Raw genomic sequence first — 18,953 nt, forward strand, 5'->3', positions numbered from 1 at the left:
TCTTGTGTCCTGTTTATTTTGCTGCTAAATTTGATTTTGAGAAAAATAGTCACACAAAAAGTATGCAGCATAAGATTACAAACATAAGGTTACCTAATCTGGTGAAATTTCAGAGCATTATTTGCTACTTCCACAAACTACTGAAGAATGGGCAGCTGTTGTATCGATAATGAGGATGAATTGCTTTGTGATAAATTTGTATCATTGGGATGTGGGATGATATGGAATAAAAATGTCAACAATAGAAATATCAGACTGATGGAATCTTGAGAAGTCTTTTATTCTGTCATACGTATTTTGACCTCTTTGACATTGTGTATATACATGATACCAAACTTGCAATACAATTTATCTTCTATCTACACAAGGAATTTACACACCATTCTATTGCATCATTTTATAACCTAAAACACTAATGACAGCAACAGCATGAGATGACTCTGATTGTATATATACACTTGACAAAGATGTAGACATTATAGAATACAAAAGAAAGGTGACAGATCTTGAACCTAAGCAGGACAAAACAGTAGCAACTAATAATCCACAGCACTCGTCTTCAAGACCTGCAATGTCAGTAGTCAACAATTCATAAATCTTTACATCAATGGAATGTTTTCCCAAAAAGCAAAAAAATATACAACAGAGTAGGGTTGCCATAAGAAGATATACATGTAAACCTTTATACAACATGAAATACGATCACATTGCTCCGACTTTCATAATCTTGAAGAGGGCATCAATGTTGTGAGTCTTGAAGGCTTCCCTGCATGCGTTCACCACAACTGTCTTGGGTCGACCGACTGGAAGAGAAAGGAAAGCTTGTTAATACGGATCTCTCATCTCCCATACAAAAATAAAAATAGGCTGGCAAAATTTTTGATGCTAAATCATTGAAAAACAACTACATATGTGGTTAAATAAATAAACCAACCAACAAACAAAATACTAGTAGTCGAAAGTACTTGGTGTCTGATTCAAACTGTAAATCAAACAAATACTAGCTGGCAAAATTTTAGAATGTTAAATCATTGACAACCAACTACATATGGGGTTGAATAACCAACAAATAGTCAATAGCACTTGGTGCCTATTTCAAACCGTAATTCAAACAAATACACAGCATAGGAGTTTAACATCTTTTGGATACCTCTGAGCCTGCCTGCCCTCTGGATGGCCTGGTTGACCAGTTTGAGACAGGACAGCAGCTCGGTGTGGTTGTTACAGCGGATCTTGTACCCGTTGACCAGGTCCCTGTTTAGGTCAAACAGCTCCATGTAGTACTTCCTCATGTTCTTCCTGTAAATATCACAATTGTAAGAGGTGATATTCTGCATCTTAGTTGTATAACATAATCAAGTCATTGTTGGCTTACAAACAAAGTGCCACGTTTACATAGAGAGAATGATTAAAAGCTATTTGGTTTATGCAAATTCTTCTTGCAAAAGTCTTGTAAACAAACTTGACAATTTTCTTTTAATATCCTCATTGTTGGCTTTGAAGAGCACACAATGAAAGACTTCAAAAGGTTGTCAAAAACCAACCAAGGAAACCTAAACCAGAACAAGACTAACGCATCAGTACATGAACATGAAAAACTGACCAGTCAGCCAGAATCCTGGCGTCCTCTGCCCTGACCACCATGCTGCGGATCAGGTTGGAGTGGTCAGCCATCTCAGCCGTCAGCTTCTGTCTCACCGAGCTGAACTCATCCACCTGTTCAGGGAGATCACAGGGTTATTTCCATCCACTTTTAACTGTAGAAAAGTTATTACCCCCCCCCCTTTTTAAGACGAAGTACACACTTCAAAGCTGTTCATAACTTGTGTTTCTTCCAGTTGATTAAGAGAATGTTCAAAGAGGCTAGGATCACGGTGATGCAAATTAGCTTCTGATTTGCATAATTAGCATCTAACCAATCATCTCATCTATCTACGAGACAAAATTTATGACAATCCAACAACCCCTTCTTGACTTATTCTCCTTCAAAGTCTCGAACAAAATCTGCCCCTGCAGTTAAAAAAAGGTGCTAGGGGGCCTAAACCTATAGCTACGCCACAGCTTCTCGAACCAAAGACCTATCTACACTTGACAAATCAAGACCATAGCATGTCCAGAACAGGAGATATCAAACGGATTTTAATACCTACCTTAATGAGAACGTTCTTGAGCTCCTCCATGTAGCCGGGGAAGTCTGAGGTGACCTGCAGGTCCTCAATACCCAGGAACAGTGCCAGGGATTGGATCACTTCACCTGCCAGGTCCATGTCATCTGTCTTGATGGTCACCTGTCAATCACATGTCAAACAAGAAACCACTTAATACAATAAAGATGAAAGTATAGATTTTGTATCCGTGGCTTAAATTGTGAGTTACAGAAAGGTCTACCCATTTTAACTCAATACCTTCCATAAATTTTGCAATATAGCTTCAACCTATATTTATAAGGCAACACCTTTCAAAATTCATGTTTGCATCAAACTAAACGTTTCGTAATGTTACTGATCATGTAAAGATCATCAAGTGCATGTAAAAGTCCACAGTTGTTCAGGACTACACTGGTATCCTGACCTGCCCATTGCTCTCCATGTGGATGACCAGTGCTCCTGTCCCTCTCAGGCTGACCACCTGGAAGTGGAGCGGGGCTGCCGCCGGCCACTCATCAGTCAGCAGGAAGTTCTGATTAATCCACAGTACAACCTAGACATTGAGAAACACCACAGCATTATCACTTTACTGTTATCAATGTACAAAGATGTATGAAATAGAAGCAAGACTTAAGTCTTATATGGGCAAAATGTACACTCTATTCCAGTCTAATCAAAATCCATCACATTGAACAAATACGATAAATGATATGGGTATTACTGTGATGATTTGTGACGATTTAATTTTATGGTAAGGAGAAAATAGAGTACTAGTGTTCCCATAGTTTAAAGTTCGTGATAGCAGTATACTAGTAGTCACATACTACACAGAAATGTCAGAAACATCAGCGCCTTTACATACATGCATTTAAGTACCACAAACATTTTAAGAGTTACAGCACATCTGAGAATTTCACTGCTAATCTACCTCTTCCCGGTGTACTTAGCCAACTTCCCTTCTTGACTCGTTAACAGTATTACACTAGGGAGTAGAGCAAGAGGTGAGAAATGACGTACCCTCTGTACTCTGTCCTGTACTGTGAAGGTGACGGATCCCTGTGGCTCCTGGGGAAGCTTGGTGCAGGGGATGTACATGGAGAACCTGGGCAGCTGCCGCGTGATCTCAAACACATGGAACTGGGTACTGTAAAGGGTCAAATGTTTGGTTACAGGAAACTTTTCATATCAGCTACAAGACATTGATCTACATACAGTGCAACAGAGAATCGGGACAAAGGCAAACACCATTGCCTACATGAATAATAAATGAGTACCGTACAAGATAGAAAAAATTAATGAGCAAGTATAGACTAGTAGAAACTTTTACCATGATTTTTCTAGTATCTGCAGCTGGTACTGGTAGCAGTAATATCTTTACTCTTCAGCAGCAGATCCACATTGTGTAAGTACATGTACCCACCTGCCCTTCATGCCCACAAAGGCCTTGATGTGCAGGTCCACAGCAACATCCTTAGGAGGGCTGATGGGAACCTTCAGCTCACTGGACAGGTTGTTCACAGTGGGATGGCTGCAATAGGAACATAAGACATATATACTGTCATTGCTCACCAATAAATAAAAGTCTCATATAAGAACTACCTGTTCTACATGTAGATGGACAGTGTTTAACTACACTTGTCATGCACAAGGAATTGGCAAGCAGTAGAAAAATGTCAAAGAAAAGATATCTTACACCACATGGCTTTCCCCATCAAAGATTCCCTCTGCAAATATGAGTGCTGTTCTCAGGATCGTTTCTGCAAAAACATAAGCCAAATGAATACTTATGGGCAGCAATTCTTTAAAACTGAAAAGGATAATATTATTATAATATGATAATATAGTAGTGGACTTTTTTTTCTGTTTGGATGACAGTTTAACTTTGGGATTAGAATGCACCATCGCAAAGAACTGATGCTTACCGGTACATAGCTGAAGATATGAAAGACAATTCTACTAAGGAATTACTGTCAGGTGACAACACAACGCTTGCAATTATATGCTGCAATACTAATCTAAATACCAGCACTTTGACACTGGAAATCATGAGCAGAAACATCCATCTTACCATTAGTGGTTGCCACAAAAAGTTCCACATGAGGCTGTTAAAAAGAAAAGGTAAAAACAGTAAAAACAGGAAATGTACTTAACAGTGGCTTCATACAATTCTTCATTGAACCCGTTAATTTATAATTTCCCTGTTCTCTTATGGTCCCCTCTATAAAACTTCACAGTGATATCAATTGTCATCATCATAACTTTTCAATTCACGGGCAAGTTATGTTCTTCTCACTGAACCTTGCGAAAAAATCTACTTGTGTCGACATGATTGCACTTTCAGTAGAAAGCCTATCACACTACACAGATAACGTTTAACAAGAAGCCAAGTCAGAAGTAATAATAACAGTAGATGGCGTTGACTCCTCACCGGGTGTTTCTCATCCCCTGGGTCTACAGTCAGGGATGTTTGCAGCTGTGTGTTGGCCTGGAAAGGAAAATGGCTAATTTTTAAATCTTAAAGAATCTCATATCTACTTTGACAGCAAGAAAATGACCATTATGCAAACTTAAAATAGTTTAGCTGCTTAAATGTTGTTACAATTATTTCTGTCACCATTTTGCAATGGTGGAAAATAGCAATACAATACCCCATAGTCTTAAAAGAAGTTTTATCAGTATATCTGATACAAGCATCTGCTGGACTAAGGGCTGTCTCCAGCTTTAAATCTTTATCCATCCTACTCAGGATTTTGACAATATGAGGACCAAAGGCTTGCACAACTAGATTGTCACAGGGGCATAGTCTCCTGGGAAATTTTGGAAATTCCAACCCCAAAGATGCTATTTTATGCATCTTCAATAGCAAATTTTGTTGAATAAAGCGGTGTAAAGGAGAAGGCAAAATTAGATTTGATTGAGTTTGGATGCCATGTTAATTTTCACTGTTAAAATCTGTCATTTTAAGCTTACAAAAATGTATTTTTATGTCATGTCTTTTCTGTCCACTGGGACGGACAGGGTGAAATATTTGTCGGTCCCCACAAGCAAATTTCCATCCCAAGACGGAGGGAAGGACGAGTTCTGGAGACAGCCCCGGCTGGATTATAAGATTCTGACTCACAGGGATGATGCCCATCTGTCCTGTATCCATCCCTCCCATCCCCGACGGACGATTGCTCTGTGCAGCCTGGAGAATAATCAGGAAAAGTTAGTACTGGAACCATTGGAATTACTCTCACAGGAACATAAACTGTGAAATACAGTCATATGCCTTTAATAAACGCCAGCAAAAATGGGTGTCCCATTCGGCTCAATTCTAATGACATCACGAGGCATAACATGTTCAGATTAGTATTGAGAGAAAGTTGTCATGAGAACATTATTCCAGTCAGTTTCATCACTGCTAGATTCAAGATGTATCAGCTGTATGAAGTGGATTAACATCATGGTGCATCATGGTACATCATGGGTAAGTATCCAGTAGTGAAAATCATGAAAGAGTACCTCATCTTAACTGTTTCATCAGACTTGGCATTTCATCAAAACTTGGGTAAAACTGGTCCAAGAGTTACCTATCCAATAAAGTTATTCCCTATGCCAGTATCAATGGCATCTTAAGGTAAATGTCAAACTGAAGGAGCTAGCATACATTGAAAGAACCTGAATGCGCAAGCTGTTCTGTTCTGTAAAAACTCCAGTCAACAGTGTAACAGAACTACAAGAAAGGAGCAGTATAGCAGCATAAGATAGCAAGCCGTTCAGGTATAACAATTAAAGAGAAGGCATATTCCTACCGCTCTCCCTTTGTAGAAGAACTTGGTCAGCTGTAAGTCAAGAGAGAACCAGAGGGATAGAAAATGTGCATTTAAAGTCAGTGAAAAAGTCAAGTATAGTTCACAGCAGTTGAAGAAAGGGTAACAAGGTCTTAAGAAGCCATGCAGTATGGTGTATACAGTACATCTCTGAAAAGTTTTGTTTCTTATTATCAATGACAACCCTGACAGGACGATGAAACTATTTCCTGCACTTAAATTGTTTATTGTTTATCAAGTAACACATTATAAAAACCAACAAATCAAACATTTTGTAGGCTGCTTACAAAGTTTCTATTTCAGGTAAAATAGACCAATCCCATTGCTACATCCACCTCCGTCAAAATGGAGAAATGCCAAATAAAAATGTCATACAAATGCACAAATTTCACGGACTTGCAGCCACTCTCTCATTGAATCTTATCATTGGTTGAACTGCTAATCGTGATGGACAGTCAGGATCAGTCTATTGTATCATGGATGAAGATTACAAAATGATAAACCGACATCAGTCCATCCTCACATGACTTGACTGAACAGAGAAACAGTGACCACGACATGCATTGTCCTACCACATCTGGCTCTTGCTTTACTGATAACCGCTGGGTGCACATGCAGAGTGCACATGCAGGGGAAGAGAAGTAGTGAGGTATGTCCATTATCCTTGTAGTTTTGCGGCAGCCTCGCATTGCAACAGACACATACATAACAGAAACTGATTCATGTCTTCTTTGGTGATAAAGTTTCAACTGTCGTACACTAATTGCTGTTAGTGTTTATGTCAGGTTCAAAAGTATATTTAAAGACAGATCATAGCATAGCAGAAGACTCAAAGTGGAATAGAAGATGTATTTGCGAGGAATTGCCAGCAAAGAAATAGAACAGCTGCCCTGTCCAAGATTTTCGGCATTTGAGTGTCAGAACTAACGGAACCTTATTTGTCTGCCAGTCATGTTTAGAATTTTGACTTAGCTATAGAATTTCAAATCCAAACTCTTAATTGTTTTGGTTTGCTGCTCCAATGCACCTATTCCCAAGAATGAACTTCGAGCCCTGAGCAATAATATGAAATTTTGACTTTTACAACAAAAAAGCCAATGGCTTGAATCAATGTAATTAATGTTCCTGTAAAGACAAAAAAATGACACTATTTTAAAGGAAAGTCCAAGACGATTTATTGACTTACCCTGGCATTCTCTTCATAATTCTTCAACTCAAGCAGCAGGTTCTGTAAAACAACATGGCAGTTAAGGGTCATACAAGTTTTGTGACAAAACAACTATTTTTGTTATTGCAAGTACTGTAGTCAACAAAACTTTCACGTAGGTATAGGTATGATGGATACCACCAGGATATGTATACTCATAAGCTGGACATCTACTTATTGAATGTCTTTAGACTGACAATTTATCTTGATTTTGTATCACCGGGCAAAATCAGTTTTCTTTATAATCTTACATTGAAGAGGTGTACTTCACACAGAATGTAATGCAGATATGGCATATAGGCTGGTATCCTAACCTACATGTATCACAGCTGCCAAGTCTCTTTTGTCCACATTGCATCAGAGTAACATCCGTTACATATAATCTCTCTTTGGACACAACTTTATGTACCTACTACTATATACAGGATATCAAAATTACATGTATTCTTATGCAAACACGGCTTTAAGCGCTTACGTTCTGGGGACGTGTTACTTCACATAGACTATCTTCAATCTGCAAATATACAAAGTGTATCGCAATCTGCAGAATTGTAATCAAAACTGGTTAAGGGTGCAGAGTTACGAGACATCTAGCTGACCTGTTTGCGCTGACTCAGCTCCCTGACTGCGTCCTGTTCTGTGTTTGTGTCCATCAAGTTCCCCTTCATCTCCCTAGTGGCAGGCAGGTAACCACGGACTGTAGGAAACAATAAGAAATATCACCAACAAATACTTTGATTATAGAATTCTAACATCCACCTCTTACCCCAATAGTAATACTGTGCACCATACATTTACTATTGCAGCGCTATTCATTTTGCAGTAGAAGGAAAATGAGTTTTTCACTGTGTTTTAGATTTGTGGTTGACACAATTCTGTAGCACGGTAGTCATACAAGGGAGACATATTTGCGGCGTCATGAATTTGTGGTGGAGAGGTCACCACGAAAAAATGCAAAATTAAAACCACGGTGAAAGTTTCAAGACTTACAGTACTGTGCATAAAAGAATGGAAAGAATTTTTCTTTTATATATCAATCATTCACAATAATTGTATTGTCAACCTTCAGAGTGTTTCATCATATGATAATAAACTTCAAGTGTAAGCCATATTTTAGCAAATCTCTGTGTTGCTGTTTAACACAAGCACATTCTCTCTCACCTTCTCCATCTACTGCACAGCAGATCAGTTCAGTCTTACCATCCATTCTGTAGTCACCCTGTATGGGAGATAAATTAACATTACCAAGGTGGTAAGGTCAAATGCATTACAGATTCCTGTGTGATTCACGTCCAACGCTTCATGTTGAATTATGGTGTTTTGTCTATCACACAATACAGACGAAGCCACTTAATTGCACCTCGGATAAACGCACCTTCCATTTAATTGCACCGAATCCCAAAATCCCAAACCGGTTCCCATTCACTACATTGTTAATGACTCCGCATATCTGCACCGCGCATGGTCACTAATGCCGGATAACTGCACCATTTTTTTCAAAAATCCTCGACAAGTTAACTGAAAAGGTGCGCTAAAATTGGCAAACGCGGTACAAATGAGCCGATACCTGCCGGTTTAAAGGCGCAATACCGCCAATATATTTAAAACTGTTTTGAGTAAAAGAAGGCGGTCTCCATTGACAGTTATGTTGATAGGAATCGTATGGGAGGTCCCGGGCGGGTCACCCGTAATCAGTAACCTAGTTTCATGGCGGTACATGATTTACGTAAATCGACAACTGCACCCTACGTAATGTAACACAGAAACTGTTATCCCGTGAGTGGCATGTTTCAGAATGCCTCCGCTGTAACATTACGTGTGGTGTAATGCAGTAGATCGCATGGAAAAATGAAAGAATGCAAAATCTTTTAAAACAGGTTCGTAGTCATTTCTTTATTTTCAGCAAAGGGTCTATAAATAAAGTTAATAACTGAATAATGTCGTCTGTTTCCTTTGTGCTAGTGTTTCTGACTAACAATACACCCCCTTACCCATGGTGGTGCAGTCCAGCTGGGTATTTCGCATAATTGCACCAGCCGGATAATTGCACCAAAAACGCTGACAAATGGGTGGTGCAGTTAAGCGGATTCTACTGTATATATAATTTTACACATGAATAGGTCTGAAATAAAATTTCATCAAAACAATTTGCAAAATTGATTTTTCCACAGTCTACCAAACTACGTGATTTTTTTTACATGATTTTAACTGATTTTTCCTAAAGACTTCATACATGTACACACCTCCACTATCCCTGCCAGGGACACTGAGAAGTTGTCCTTGAAGATGACTTCCCCTGTCCTGTCACTCCGGGCATCAATCTACAAAGGTAAGACAAACAACTAAAACAGATCTCTGGCACATAACATAAAAGTGAATGTGATCTCAAACCAGTTTAGCTAATCTTTCGCTGGTCGTGATAGATAAGACAGACGCTATATACAGTATTTACAGGTTCATATCTTCTAGTAGCATGCCTTTTGGGTGGGCAACACAGCCAGGATTCAAACTCACTACTACTTGGTCCAGAGGCAGGGGCACTAATTGGCAACAGAATATTCATCTACTTGCTAAAACATACACCTTTAGCTAGTAATGTTTTCACTCTTATGCTCAGTCAGGCTGCCTTGTTTTCACCACTATTTGGCTGTCATAATTCTATTCACATTTCTCTAGCCATTATCATCTATTCACGTATGTACAATTCTAAATACTAGTACATACCTTTCCGTTGGACCAGCCTGTGATAAGTTCAGGAACCCCATCTGAATCCAGGTCAAAAGAATGGATAGCAATAGCTTGGTTCTTGGACTAGGAAGACAGACATAAGGATTGCAAAAATCACCAGTACAGTCTGAACTAAAACATTCTACATGTATATGATTTTTTAATAGAGCTTCTGTTGTTTGTATGTTTGACAACTCGTTGTACAGAAATTTTGAAGGTCTTATCATATTCCTGCATTCTTATTAGCCATTAGATGTTGTATGTTGGCCCTTGGCACTACAGAGCATGTCGTCATGATCTTGATAATGGATACTTTTGGCTATTACTGTAATCAATAAATCAAACGACATAGTGATGAGAGGGTACCTTGATTCTCCAGTATCTAGCCGTACGGTCATAAACTCCCACAGTTCCATTGGCCAGTGCATACCCAAATCTGCTATGCATCATGGGACATAGCAAAGTGATGGCCTGTAATAGAGAGAAAAAAACAAGATTCTAGCATTGGTGCTGTTGACACTATAATGAAAGTATAGGTATTAGTGTTGTCATTTGTGTGGCTTTTTAAACACAGAACATAACTACTTCTGTACAAGGCAGCTACAGACCATCTAAAATCTACAGGTCATACAAAATAGCTCTTTGATACATTTATTGCTTAACATAAGCTACATTGAATGATCTATGTAAGTATGTATTGCTTGCAAATTTTCATGCACAGTTTATAACAGGTGTAAAGGATTAGAAAAAAAGTTTCCCGACCTCTGTTTCTGTCATTTCCGCGATGATCTCATCATCCTGGAAAACCCTGATGTCGTAGTCCTCTGAACCAACAATCAACTGAAATGGACAAACATGTAAAACAATCATGATGGAACAAGCTACCTGTACTGTAGATATTCTCCAAGTATCCTATTACAACACTTCAACTTGCATTCTGCCACTCTGCAATATTCACATAATTGCAGACACACACCAAGACAAATAAACAAATGCACACATCAACTGATTAAAATACATGTACCTCTAGATCTGTTTTCACAGGGAAAAACATGTATAGTCATACTTCACTCAAACATTGCAATAGGTGAAGTCTTACCGTAAAGATAAAAGTTGATTTTTTCACCTGCCTTTTTTCCCATCAACTTTCTTATATCTTCTCCATCTCCTTGTGCTAATATTTTCATTACAAGGTCATTGCACAGCCTCTCTAACTCTAAGATCTTTCTCAGTTATTCATTTGACTTAGCCAGACAGCTGAAGGTATTAAAAGTGCAGTGACAATACCTCCATCTTGCCGTCATTGGTGAAGTCACACAGAGCGAGGGAACACACGTTGTCACCGGTTACGGTCCAGAATGCATCGTTCCCTTCTAGGTCAAAACCCTGGATGGCACAGTTGCCCCCGACAACAGCCAATGGCATCTCTACCGTTCCCAACGAACCAACCACAACAGCATTTACTCCGTCTGGTGTCTGGAAGACAAATAGATACAAGCAAACATGAAACATAAGATATTAAACACCAATTTAGCAAGCAAGCAAGTTGTATATGTTAGTCCTTTTTGCAGAAAATCAGTGAACGATGCATAGAAAAAATATTGCAGTGAGACACAAATTTAATAGGTGAGGGAAACTGTATCTCTTGTGTACACATTTTTTATACTTTTAATAGCATTCTTAACGACATAATAAGAAATAAGGTTTTCACCAAAGCTTACCACTTACCAAAAATCTAAAAAAATTAAAATGCACTTTACACAGTGCAATTTTAAAAAGATATTGAAAACCTAATGCAAAAAACATGGTCAAGAATGAAAATATCAAACACATCTCATGTTAAAACTGAAAGAGGCCAGATGAACTTTGACCCACATCCTTGTAGAACAGGTCGGAGTTGTTGATGACATCATAGGCCAGCAGGTTGGTCTGTGTGCCGACCAGCAGACTGTCGCAGTTGGATGTGGGGTCCAGTTTTCCCGCGCTGACCGCGCTCACGGCCTGCTGGATGTTCAGCAGACTGATGTCCGAGTTCTCCCCCGACACGGACATACGTCCACTGGCTATGCCACGGTTGTGGGCATTGTGGATGAAGACCTGAAAAATAGTTGGCATTATCAGTGAAATGTCCGTAGGATACTGTTACATTATCATGCACTTGTACTAATCATAAGGTTTACACATCTTAGCTACAATAATTGCTATCAACTCATCTCAGCTCCTTGCCATGTTTGGTATACACTCACACTCATCATATTGCAAAAGGAACAATATAATACATTTGTATACACTATCAGACTTACAAACATATGTAATATATTGTTGTACATCAGGGCTTCACATATAATAACAATGTCATATGCAAATAATCATATTCAACCTAATAGTAACAGTTACATAGATTTTGATGAATATGATTACACTCAAGCCAAGGAGTTTCAAAAATTGAAACTCCGGATCCATGCATCACTGCATAGTTGAATAACAATACAATTCATAAGTTCATTGAACATGTACAACGTTATAGGGTTGCCAATTGAAATCTTGACACCTTACCTTCCCAGCTGTAGTAGCTGCAGTGAGACAGGGGTGTTGTCCATCATAACACCCAATAGTCAACATGCGGGTGTTGATCTTGTGGTTGAGCTTCAGCGTGAAGATTGGCACAAGCATGGTGGACGGTGTAGAGATCTGAAGATCAAGTCAAGCAAACTATCATTATCATGATTATCAAGACCTGTTGACTAGCTAGTGGGTGTATCTAGATCTTTTGTTTATGAAGTTAATCTTTTTCGCAATCAAATGTGGAAGCATGAAATTATCTCCAAATTCTTCATTGGCGTCACATGTAACGTTAGTATATGTAACGCGTAACGCTCTTATGGCCCTTAAGTGTTTGAAAATAGTATAATATAATATAACAACAAGCAAAAACAACCTTCTGTAATCGTCACGGCTAATTCACAACCTACTGCAATATGTTACGCCAATAACTTCGACTAACACAGGATCATGTGTAAAATTAGCCGGCATTTTTTATTGTTTTTTAAGTTTTTAATTGGGGTACTTTTATAGTAAATCGAATAAGGAAAATAGACAAGAGAAACAACAGCTTTTTCGTTCCTTTTTTTAACTTTTCAATTCAGCCATGCATCATAATCTGCTACTTCCCTCTATCTACTTCTAAAGCTAGCTCATGATCATAGATATAAAACCATCAACTTGTCTCCTCCCCCCTCCCCCTCCTCTTCAGCTTCTGCATGTTTACGAATTCCCTCCAAACCTTACCTATCAAGCGTCAGCACAAAGACGTGGGAATAGTCCCAAATGTTACGAAATGACGCTCATCAGATGCTGTGTTTGGCACAGAACCCTTCAAGACGATCGCGATGAAGCTGATCTGGAAGTCACGTCTTGTTTCTTCCCTCCACAGGTATGCTGTCGCAAGGGATCATGGTTGAGGATGTACATGGGGAAATCCTGGCAACGCTTAGCGGTAAAATCATAGAGGAGTCGGGAACGTAGACTCAAGCGACCAATAAGATTTCACGAAAAATTCACTGACAACGCTTACCGTTGAATTGAGCGGGCCAGCTACGACTTATGGTGAATTAGAATAGCTCACTACGCCTCACGGAAAATGCATACAGACCCTCATGGTTTTCTCACCTGTGGGAACAAGTCCCCACAGCCCCTAAGTTAGTTTACTATACATAGTCAACAGAATATCTATATATTAGACAAAAACTACTTTATTATCCTACATACATTTATGAAAATGTAAGAATTCACACAAGAAATGTATCATTGTTATCAAAAGTCTAACGATGACTGGTAAGTGGCAAAATAGTTGGGCATTCTTAGGGAAGCGTATGGGGTCTTGTATTATCAAACCGAGGCCTGATGACAAGCAGCTGACATGAACGCTCAGATTTGTTGACAACTTTAGACTGCTGTGGTTTCTACAACAGATTTTGCCAAATGTGTAGAGTTTTAGGGTTGCTTGAAGAAATATTGAATAACATAGTGCTTCGGTGGATCGAACTAGTGGTGCAAAGGGACCTCCAGACGCCTGATTGTTGAGAAGAGAGAGTATGGAAAAGTCGGAGGGAGGGGGGCGACTAGGCGGAACCGGGCGTAGACTTCCGGGTTGGAAGACATGGCTTGTTCTTTTCTTCTCAACAGGTGAGGAACATTCCAAGATTTTATGCAAGATTAAGATGTTATCCTAGAAACATACTTATCTTACATCAGACGGGGCTTAAGACTAGCCTGAACATGGCTGCAATGCTTGTCACGTGCTACTTACTTTTAAGTAGGACAAAAGGGGGAAATAAATTGTCAGGCACGCAGGTGACTTATGGGTTATGAGGAATGTTATAGATGACTGCGGCATCGGGGTCACAGATTGGTGTTCCACTTCGGCAAGCCATCTGAGAACATCTGGAACAGACTGGCTAGTCAAATGAATATTTATATTCAATAATTGTCAATAGCGGCGAACACATTAAATGGAAAGATTGCCTCTGATGCACTACTCAAGTAGGTGTGCTTTTGTTTACAGGATGCTGAGTCATTACTGATGTCATTATTTATCTCATGATATGTTTCTTAACATCATATGTAATATCATGTATATAACATCCGTTATACATGCAATCTGCCATCATGTATCTATGGTACAGTCAGAATGACAAATTTTGGAATGGTAATACTAATACATATTTGACCCAAAATCATATTGTTGCTCTCAAGTGCTCACAGACTGACAGAGATTACTGGTATCTTATAATTGCTTCACATTTTTTTCTAAAAACTTAAGCTAGCAGAAACATTGCACCAAGTTGTTGTGTAACTATTGGTTTGTGTGCGGTGTTACGTCTGTGTTCCGTAGACTGAACAAACATGACCTATTTACATAAGCAGCAGTCCCAAAAAACACTGTGACAGTCACCGGTCTGTACTAGGATAGACATTACTGCTGCGCTGGTAGGTCTGTTTTAGCAAGAAGCGGCTTGCTGCAAAATATCATGAAAAAATCTTACTCGATGTACAATAAAGTCTTTACCAATGATATGTGTTTGTTTGTACAGTTAAGACTTATGTGGCATGTTGATTGTGTAACCCCACATGTACATGTATATTCTGTATTAAAGTTGTAAATAGTGTCAAGCCAATGACATCAATTCATTCACACTTTCCCTGTTACTCCTCAGTCCTGCAGGTCTCAAGAGTCTGTGGGGAGGATCGGGACATCCTAGCCTCCTCCAGCAGGGCGGGCAGAGAAGTCTGTACAGATGAGAAACGTCATGGGCCCCGCGGCCGCATCCTCAGCCCTAACTATCCCCTCAGCTATCCCAGCAGCACTGAGTGCAACTGGTACATCAACGCAAACCCCGACGATGTCATCACTATAAGGTAGACATAGACTGATGATGTCATCGTCATCACATGTAATATCATTTGATCTGACATAATGAATATTCAAATGTTACAGAATGATTTAGTCTTGACTGTACTGAGGGAAAAAACAATCAAGAATATTGTAAGACAGCTGCAAGTTGTTATGAAATTTACATTCTGTATCTGTATCATTAGGCATAATACACCAGCTTCGGTGGCATTACCAAGGAGTGTAGAATACACTTTTCTACCTTTTTCTTTCCAGCTTTGAAGACTTTGACCTTGAAGCAGCTGAGAACTGCGGATACGACAGCCTGGAGATAGGCCCAGTAGTGTCCGCGGGGGAGCAGTATGTGAAATACTGCGGCAGCTACGATCCTGTCCCGCCACCGTTCCTGTCCACCCGCGATCACGCCTATGTCAAGTTCTATAGCGATCCAAGCACTGTGGGGAGGGGGTTCGCACTGACATACATAACAGGTACTTTCTGTGATTCCATTCAAACTTTGGGCATGGCGTTGATGATTTGATCATTAGAATACATGTTGTACTTGTATTTGGAGGAACAAAATGGTTTTGAGATGAGGCAGTTGTATAACTTGCGATGTTCATTTCACTAAAAAAAAAAAGTTGGCATATAAAGGCTACTTTAAATAGCAAAGGATGCAAAAGGAACAACAAAAACAATGATGTGCAACATGTATCTAATACATATAGTAAATGTATTATCTAAATGTTGTAAACCTTAAAACATGATAGAAATACACTAAATCTTGTTCTCCCCTACCAGGTCCCCAGAATGTAGCAAGCTGTCAGCAGGATGAGTTCCACTGTGACAATGGGAAGTGTGTGCTGAGTTCATGGTCCTGTAACGGCATGGATGAATGTGGGGACAACTCAGATGAAAAAGGATGCACAGGTAACAAGTTATTTATATTCTTGTAGTTTAGAACTGCTTAAAAGTTAAAACTGTGTATAATTCATAATAACATTCATACCAGTAACATGTCTACCGAAGGGTATGTCACCAGTACTTGAATAGTAGAAATGTGTATCTCATAATCAAAGCTTTAGTTCATACTATCTTAAGAGTATGACACACATTTTTAATGTAATGAAATCCTGTTTCTTGTTGAAAAGTACTGGCCACTTTTGAATTATGCAAAAAACAGATTGAATTTGAGACAGATTGAAATCAAACTACATGTAAAAAAATGATGGGTGTGACTCCGTAGTATATCTAGACTGAACAAGTATGTACCAAAATGTTCCATTTTTTTCTACAGACATACACCCTCCCACCCCTCCCCCTCATGTGTCTCCATGTGGTGCTGACCAGTACATGTGTGTGGCCCTGCACACCGGTAGAGACGCCTGTTTCTGGGACTTCACACGCTGCGACGGAAAACAGGACTGTGAGGATGGGCAGGACGAGCACGACTGTGGTATGTGACTGTCATCCATTATCAAGCTGTCGCTTAATGTTTTATTATACATCATTTTGCTGTACAACAGAGAGGGCAATTTTTGTCTGTATCATCATCAAATGTTAATTATTGTCTGTTTTTATCCACTAGGGAGTATCATCCATTGTGGCGGAATCCTGAGCAATACATCGGGGGCTTTCTCCTCTCCCAACTATCCCCATGACTATCAGAACAACATGAGCTGTGATTGGATAATTACCATTCCAAATATGGTAAGTATTCACATTTCAGTTAACATTTCAAAGTCTCAATAGTATTTTGCTTAGCTGGTACTAACAGTTGAGTTTCCACTGGGTGATGTTGAAGGGATGAATGTAAGAATTATGAAGTTGTTTGGGTGCCTTAAATGATGGTTTGCCGATGTTCTTACAGGTTGGTGTCGTCATCCAGCTGAGATTTGTAGATTTTGCTCTTGAGAACAGCCCAGCCACTGACTATGTCACTGTGTATGACGGGGACAATGAAGATGAGGTATGTTATTGAAATCTCTTTTTCAGAAGCAGAACAAGGGTGTAGTGTAAGGGTTTGATGTTTGTGTTTTGTTTGAAAGAATGGAAAGGAACACTAAGTTCTTCTTTCTTTTATTTAGACCATGATTATCCATTGGAGATTGTAGATGTCTAATCTGTTTCTATTAAAAAAGCGGCGGTAATGTCGATGTTGTCCTGAAGTAAACATGATTGACTGTATAAAGAATTCAAAGTTTATTGAAAATACATGCCAGAGGGCTAATTGCAAGGAAACAACACAAATAATGATATTAACAATGATATTAAGGGCTAGATCTAATGCTATGCTACATTCTAAAATGTACATGGTGCTAGTTTTGTTGGGTGAAAGATAAATTTTCATTTGCTTGAGGAATGATTGAGACATTTTACTTTCTGTGAACATGAGAGACACAGACTTTGCTGAATGAGCCTTTTCCTATCCTACAGGATGAGCTAGGTGTGTACTATGGCAGCAACCCTTCCATTGGTGTGATTGAGTCATCAGGGCCTCATATGTTGGTCAGATTTCACTCTGACAACTTTGGGACCAACAGGGGCTTCCTGGCAAGTTACCAGATTAAAGGTAATACCCGTGTGACTCAGTAGGGGGCATTTGTGATACACTTTAAACACATCTCTTGAATCCACTTTGTCTCAATACTGTGTCATATACAGTTATTAGTACAGTAAGTTATGTAAAAGGTTGTAAAAAGTTGAAGCCATAGGAATCAGTACATCATGTGTCAGCCATGCACTGATCATGTGATGATCACATGTCCTCCAGGTCAGTGTTTACCATTCCAAGAGCCATGTGCAGACCACAGCACCTGTTTCAGCTCCGAGGACAGGTGCGATGGCATCTGGGTGTGCCGAGATGGTACAGATGAAAAAGGCTGTGGTGAGTATTGTATTATAATGCACTGACTACATTACAAATGTGTGTATGACTGATGCAACATAACTTTCAGTTGGTTATTGTATTGACCATATGTCAGTGTACAGAGAGATATACTATTACTAGCATTCTATGTACTAGTATTGTTGAATGACCACTGCTAATCTTGAATACAAATACCAATTACCCAAATTCTCCCATTTTTAGTCAGTTATCATGTTTAGCATTAGCAGGATCGTAGTTTGATTTTATGATTACTGTGTCTCCAAAAAAAGTCACCCATGTCAATGTTCTCAAAAGAGTTGGTGTATGAACAGGTTGGGATGTCCCTATAGCTCATCTGCTAGCAGCATCACAGTTTAGCTCCTGGTTCCAATTAGTTGGTAACTAGGAGACAACTGTTCAATCAGGGGAAGGGCATCTCGGGTTCAAGGGGGTGCCTCAATCACGTTAAAGGGGAAGGGCTAGCAATCCCTCCCTGTAAAAATATACAGTCCTGCTAAAACAGTAAGGCACTACAATGGTTTGAACAAAACAAACAAAAAAACAAATGTATGAACAGGCATGTAGCAGGTGTACAATGATGTTTTTCCTTCCCACAGATTCCTGTGGAACTGGAGAGGTTCCATGCGGGGGCCCGTCCAAACGCTGCTACCCTGAGGGACACCACTGCAATGGGGAACCCTTCTGTGATGGCGGGAGGGATGAAACTCACTGTGGTAAGACTGTTGCATGTCCACCTTCTGTTCTACAGATAGTAAAGATTTATTTCAGTACACGATGG

At 39.4% G+C, this 18,953-nt stretch overlaps 2 protein-coding genes across 3 annotated transcripts in view; one reads left to right on the forward strand and one right to left on the reverse strand.

Annotated features, from left to right (window-relative positions):
- Positions 1–261: 261 nt before the first annotated feature.
- LOC136438968 (Bardet-Biedl syndrome 2 protein homolog) lies at positions 262–13,519 on the reverse strand. 2 transcript variants are annotated; one of them, XM_066434035.1, is made up of 23 exons: positions 13,182–13,519; positions 12,450–12,584; positions 11,769–11,990; positions 11,181–11,369; positions 10,656–10,733; positions 10,260–10,364; positions 9,891–9,977; positions 9,410–9,487; positions 8,328–8,385; positions 7,766–7,863; positions 7,146–7,187; positions 5,942–5,971; positions 5,269–5,334; positions 4,576–4,632; positions 4,216–4,249; positions 3,841–3,904; positions 3,568–3,675; positions 3,165–3,291; positions 2,572–2,700; positions 2,151–2,288; positions 1,604–1,716; positions 1,151–1,299; positions 262–803 (listed from the first exon to the last, which is right to left on the reverse strand). In XM_066434035.1, the coding sequence occupies exons 2-23, from the start codon at positions 12,564–12,566 to the stop codon at positions 703–705; spliced, it is 2,190 nt and encodes a 729-aa protein (XP_066290132.1). In that variant the 5' UTR covers positions 12,567–12,584; positions 13,182–13,519; the 3' UTR covers positions 262–702. The 2 variants fall into 2 exon arrangements, with proteins under 2 accessions (XP_066290132.1, XP_066290133.1); XM_066434036.1 differs by lacking the exon at positions 5,942–5,971 and having other exon boundaries at positions 13,182–13,515.
- Positions 13,520–13,768: 249 nt separating this feature from the next.
- Positions 13,769–18,953, forward strand: part of LOC136438967 (low-density lipoprotein receptor-related protein 12-like) — a 9,854-nt gene continuing 4,669 nt past the window's right edge. The window contains exons 1-10 of the mRNA XM_066434034.1: positions 13,769–14,078; positions 15,110–15,311; positions 15,562–15,776; positions 16,087–16,215; positions 16,583–16,741; positions 16,874–16,995; positions 17,156–17,254; positions 17,722–17,857; positions 18,059–18,172; positions 18,772–18,888. Coding sequence (XP_066290131.1) covers positions 13,988–14,078; positions 15,110–15,311; positions 15,562–15,776; positions 16,087–16,215; positions 16,583–16,741; positions 16,874–16,995; positions 17,156–17,254; positions 17,722–17,857; positions 18,059–18,172; positions 18,772–18,888 — 1,384 coding nt within the window. The 5' untranslated portion in view covers positions 13,769–13,987. The remainder of the gene's footprint in view (positions 14,079–15,109; positions 15,312–15,561; positions 15,777–16,086; positions 16,216–16,582; positions 16,742–16,873; positions 16,996–17,155; positions 17,255–17,721; positions 17,858–18,058; positions 18,173–18,771; positions 18,889–18,953) is intronic.

This window comes from Branchiostoma lanceolatum, chromosome 7, assembly GCF_035083965.1.
Source record: "Branchiostoma lanceolatum isolate klBraLanc5 chromosome 7, klBraLanc5.hap2, whole genome shotgun sequence".
NCBI lineage: Eukaryota > Metazoa > Chordata > Leptocardii > Amphioxiformes > Branchiostomatidae > Branchiostoma > Branchiostoma lanceolatum.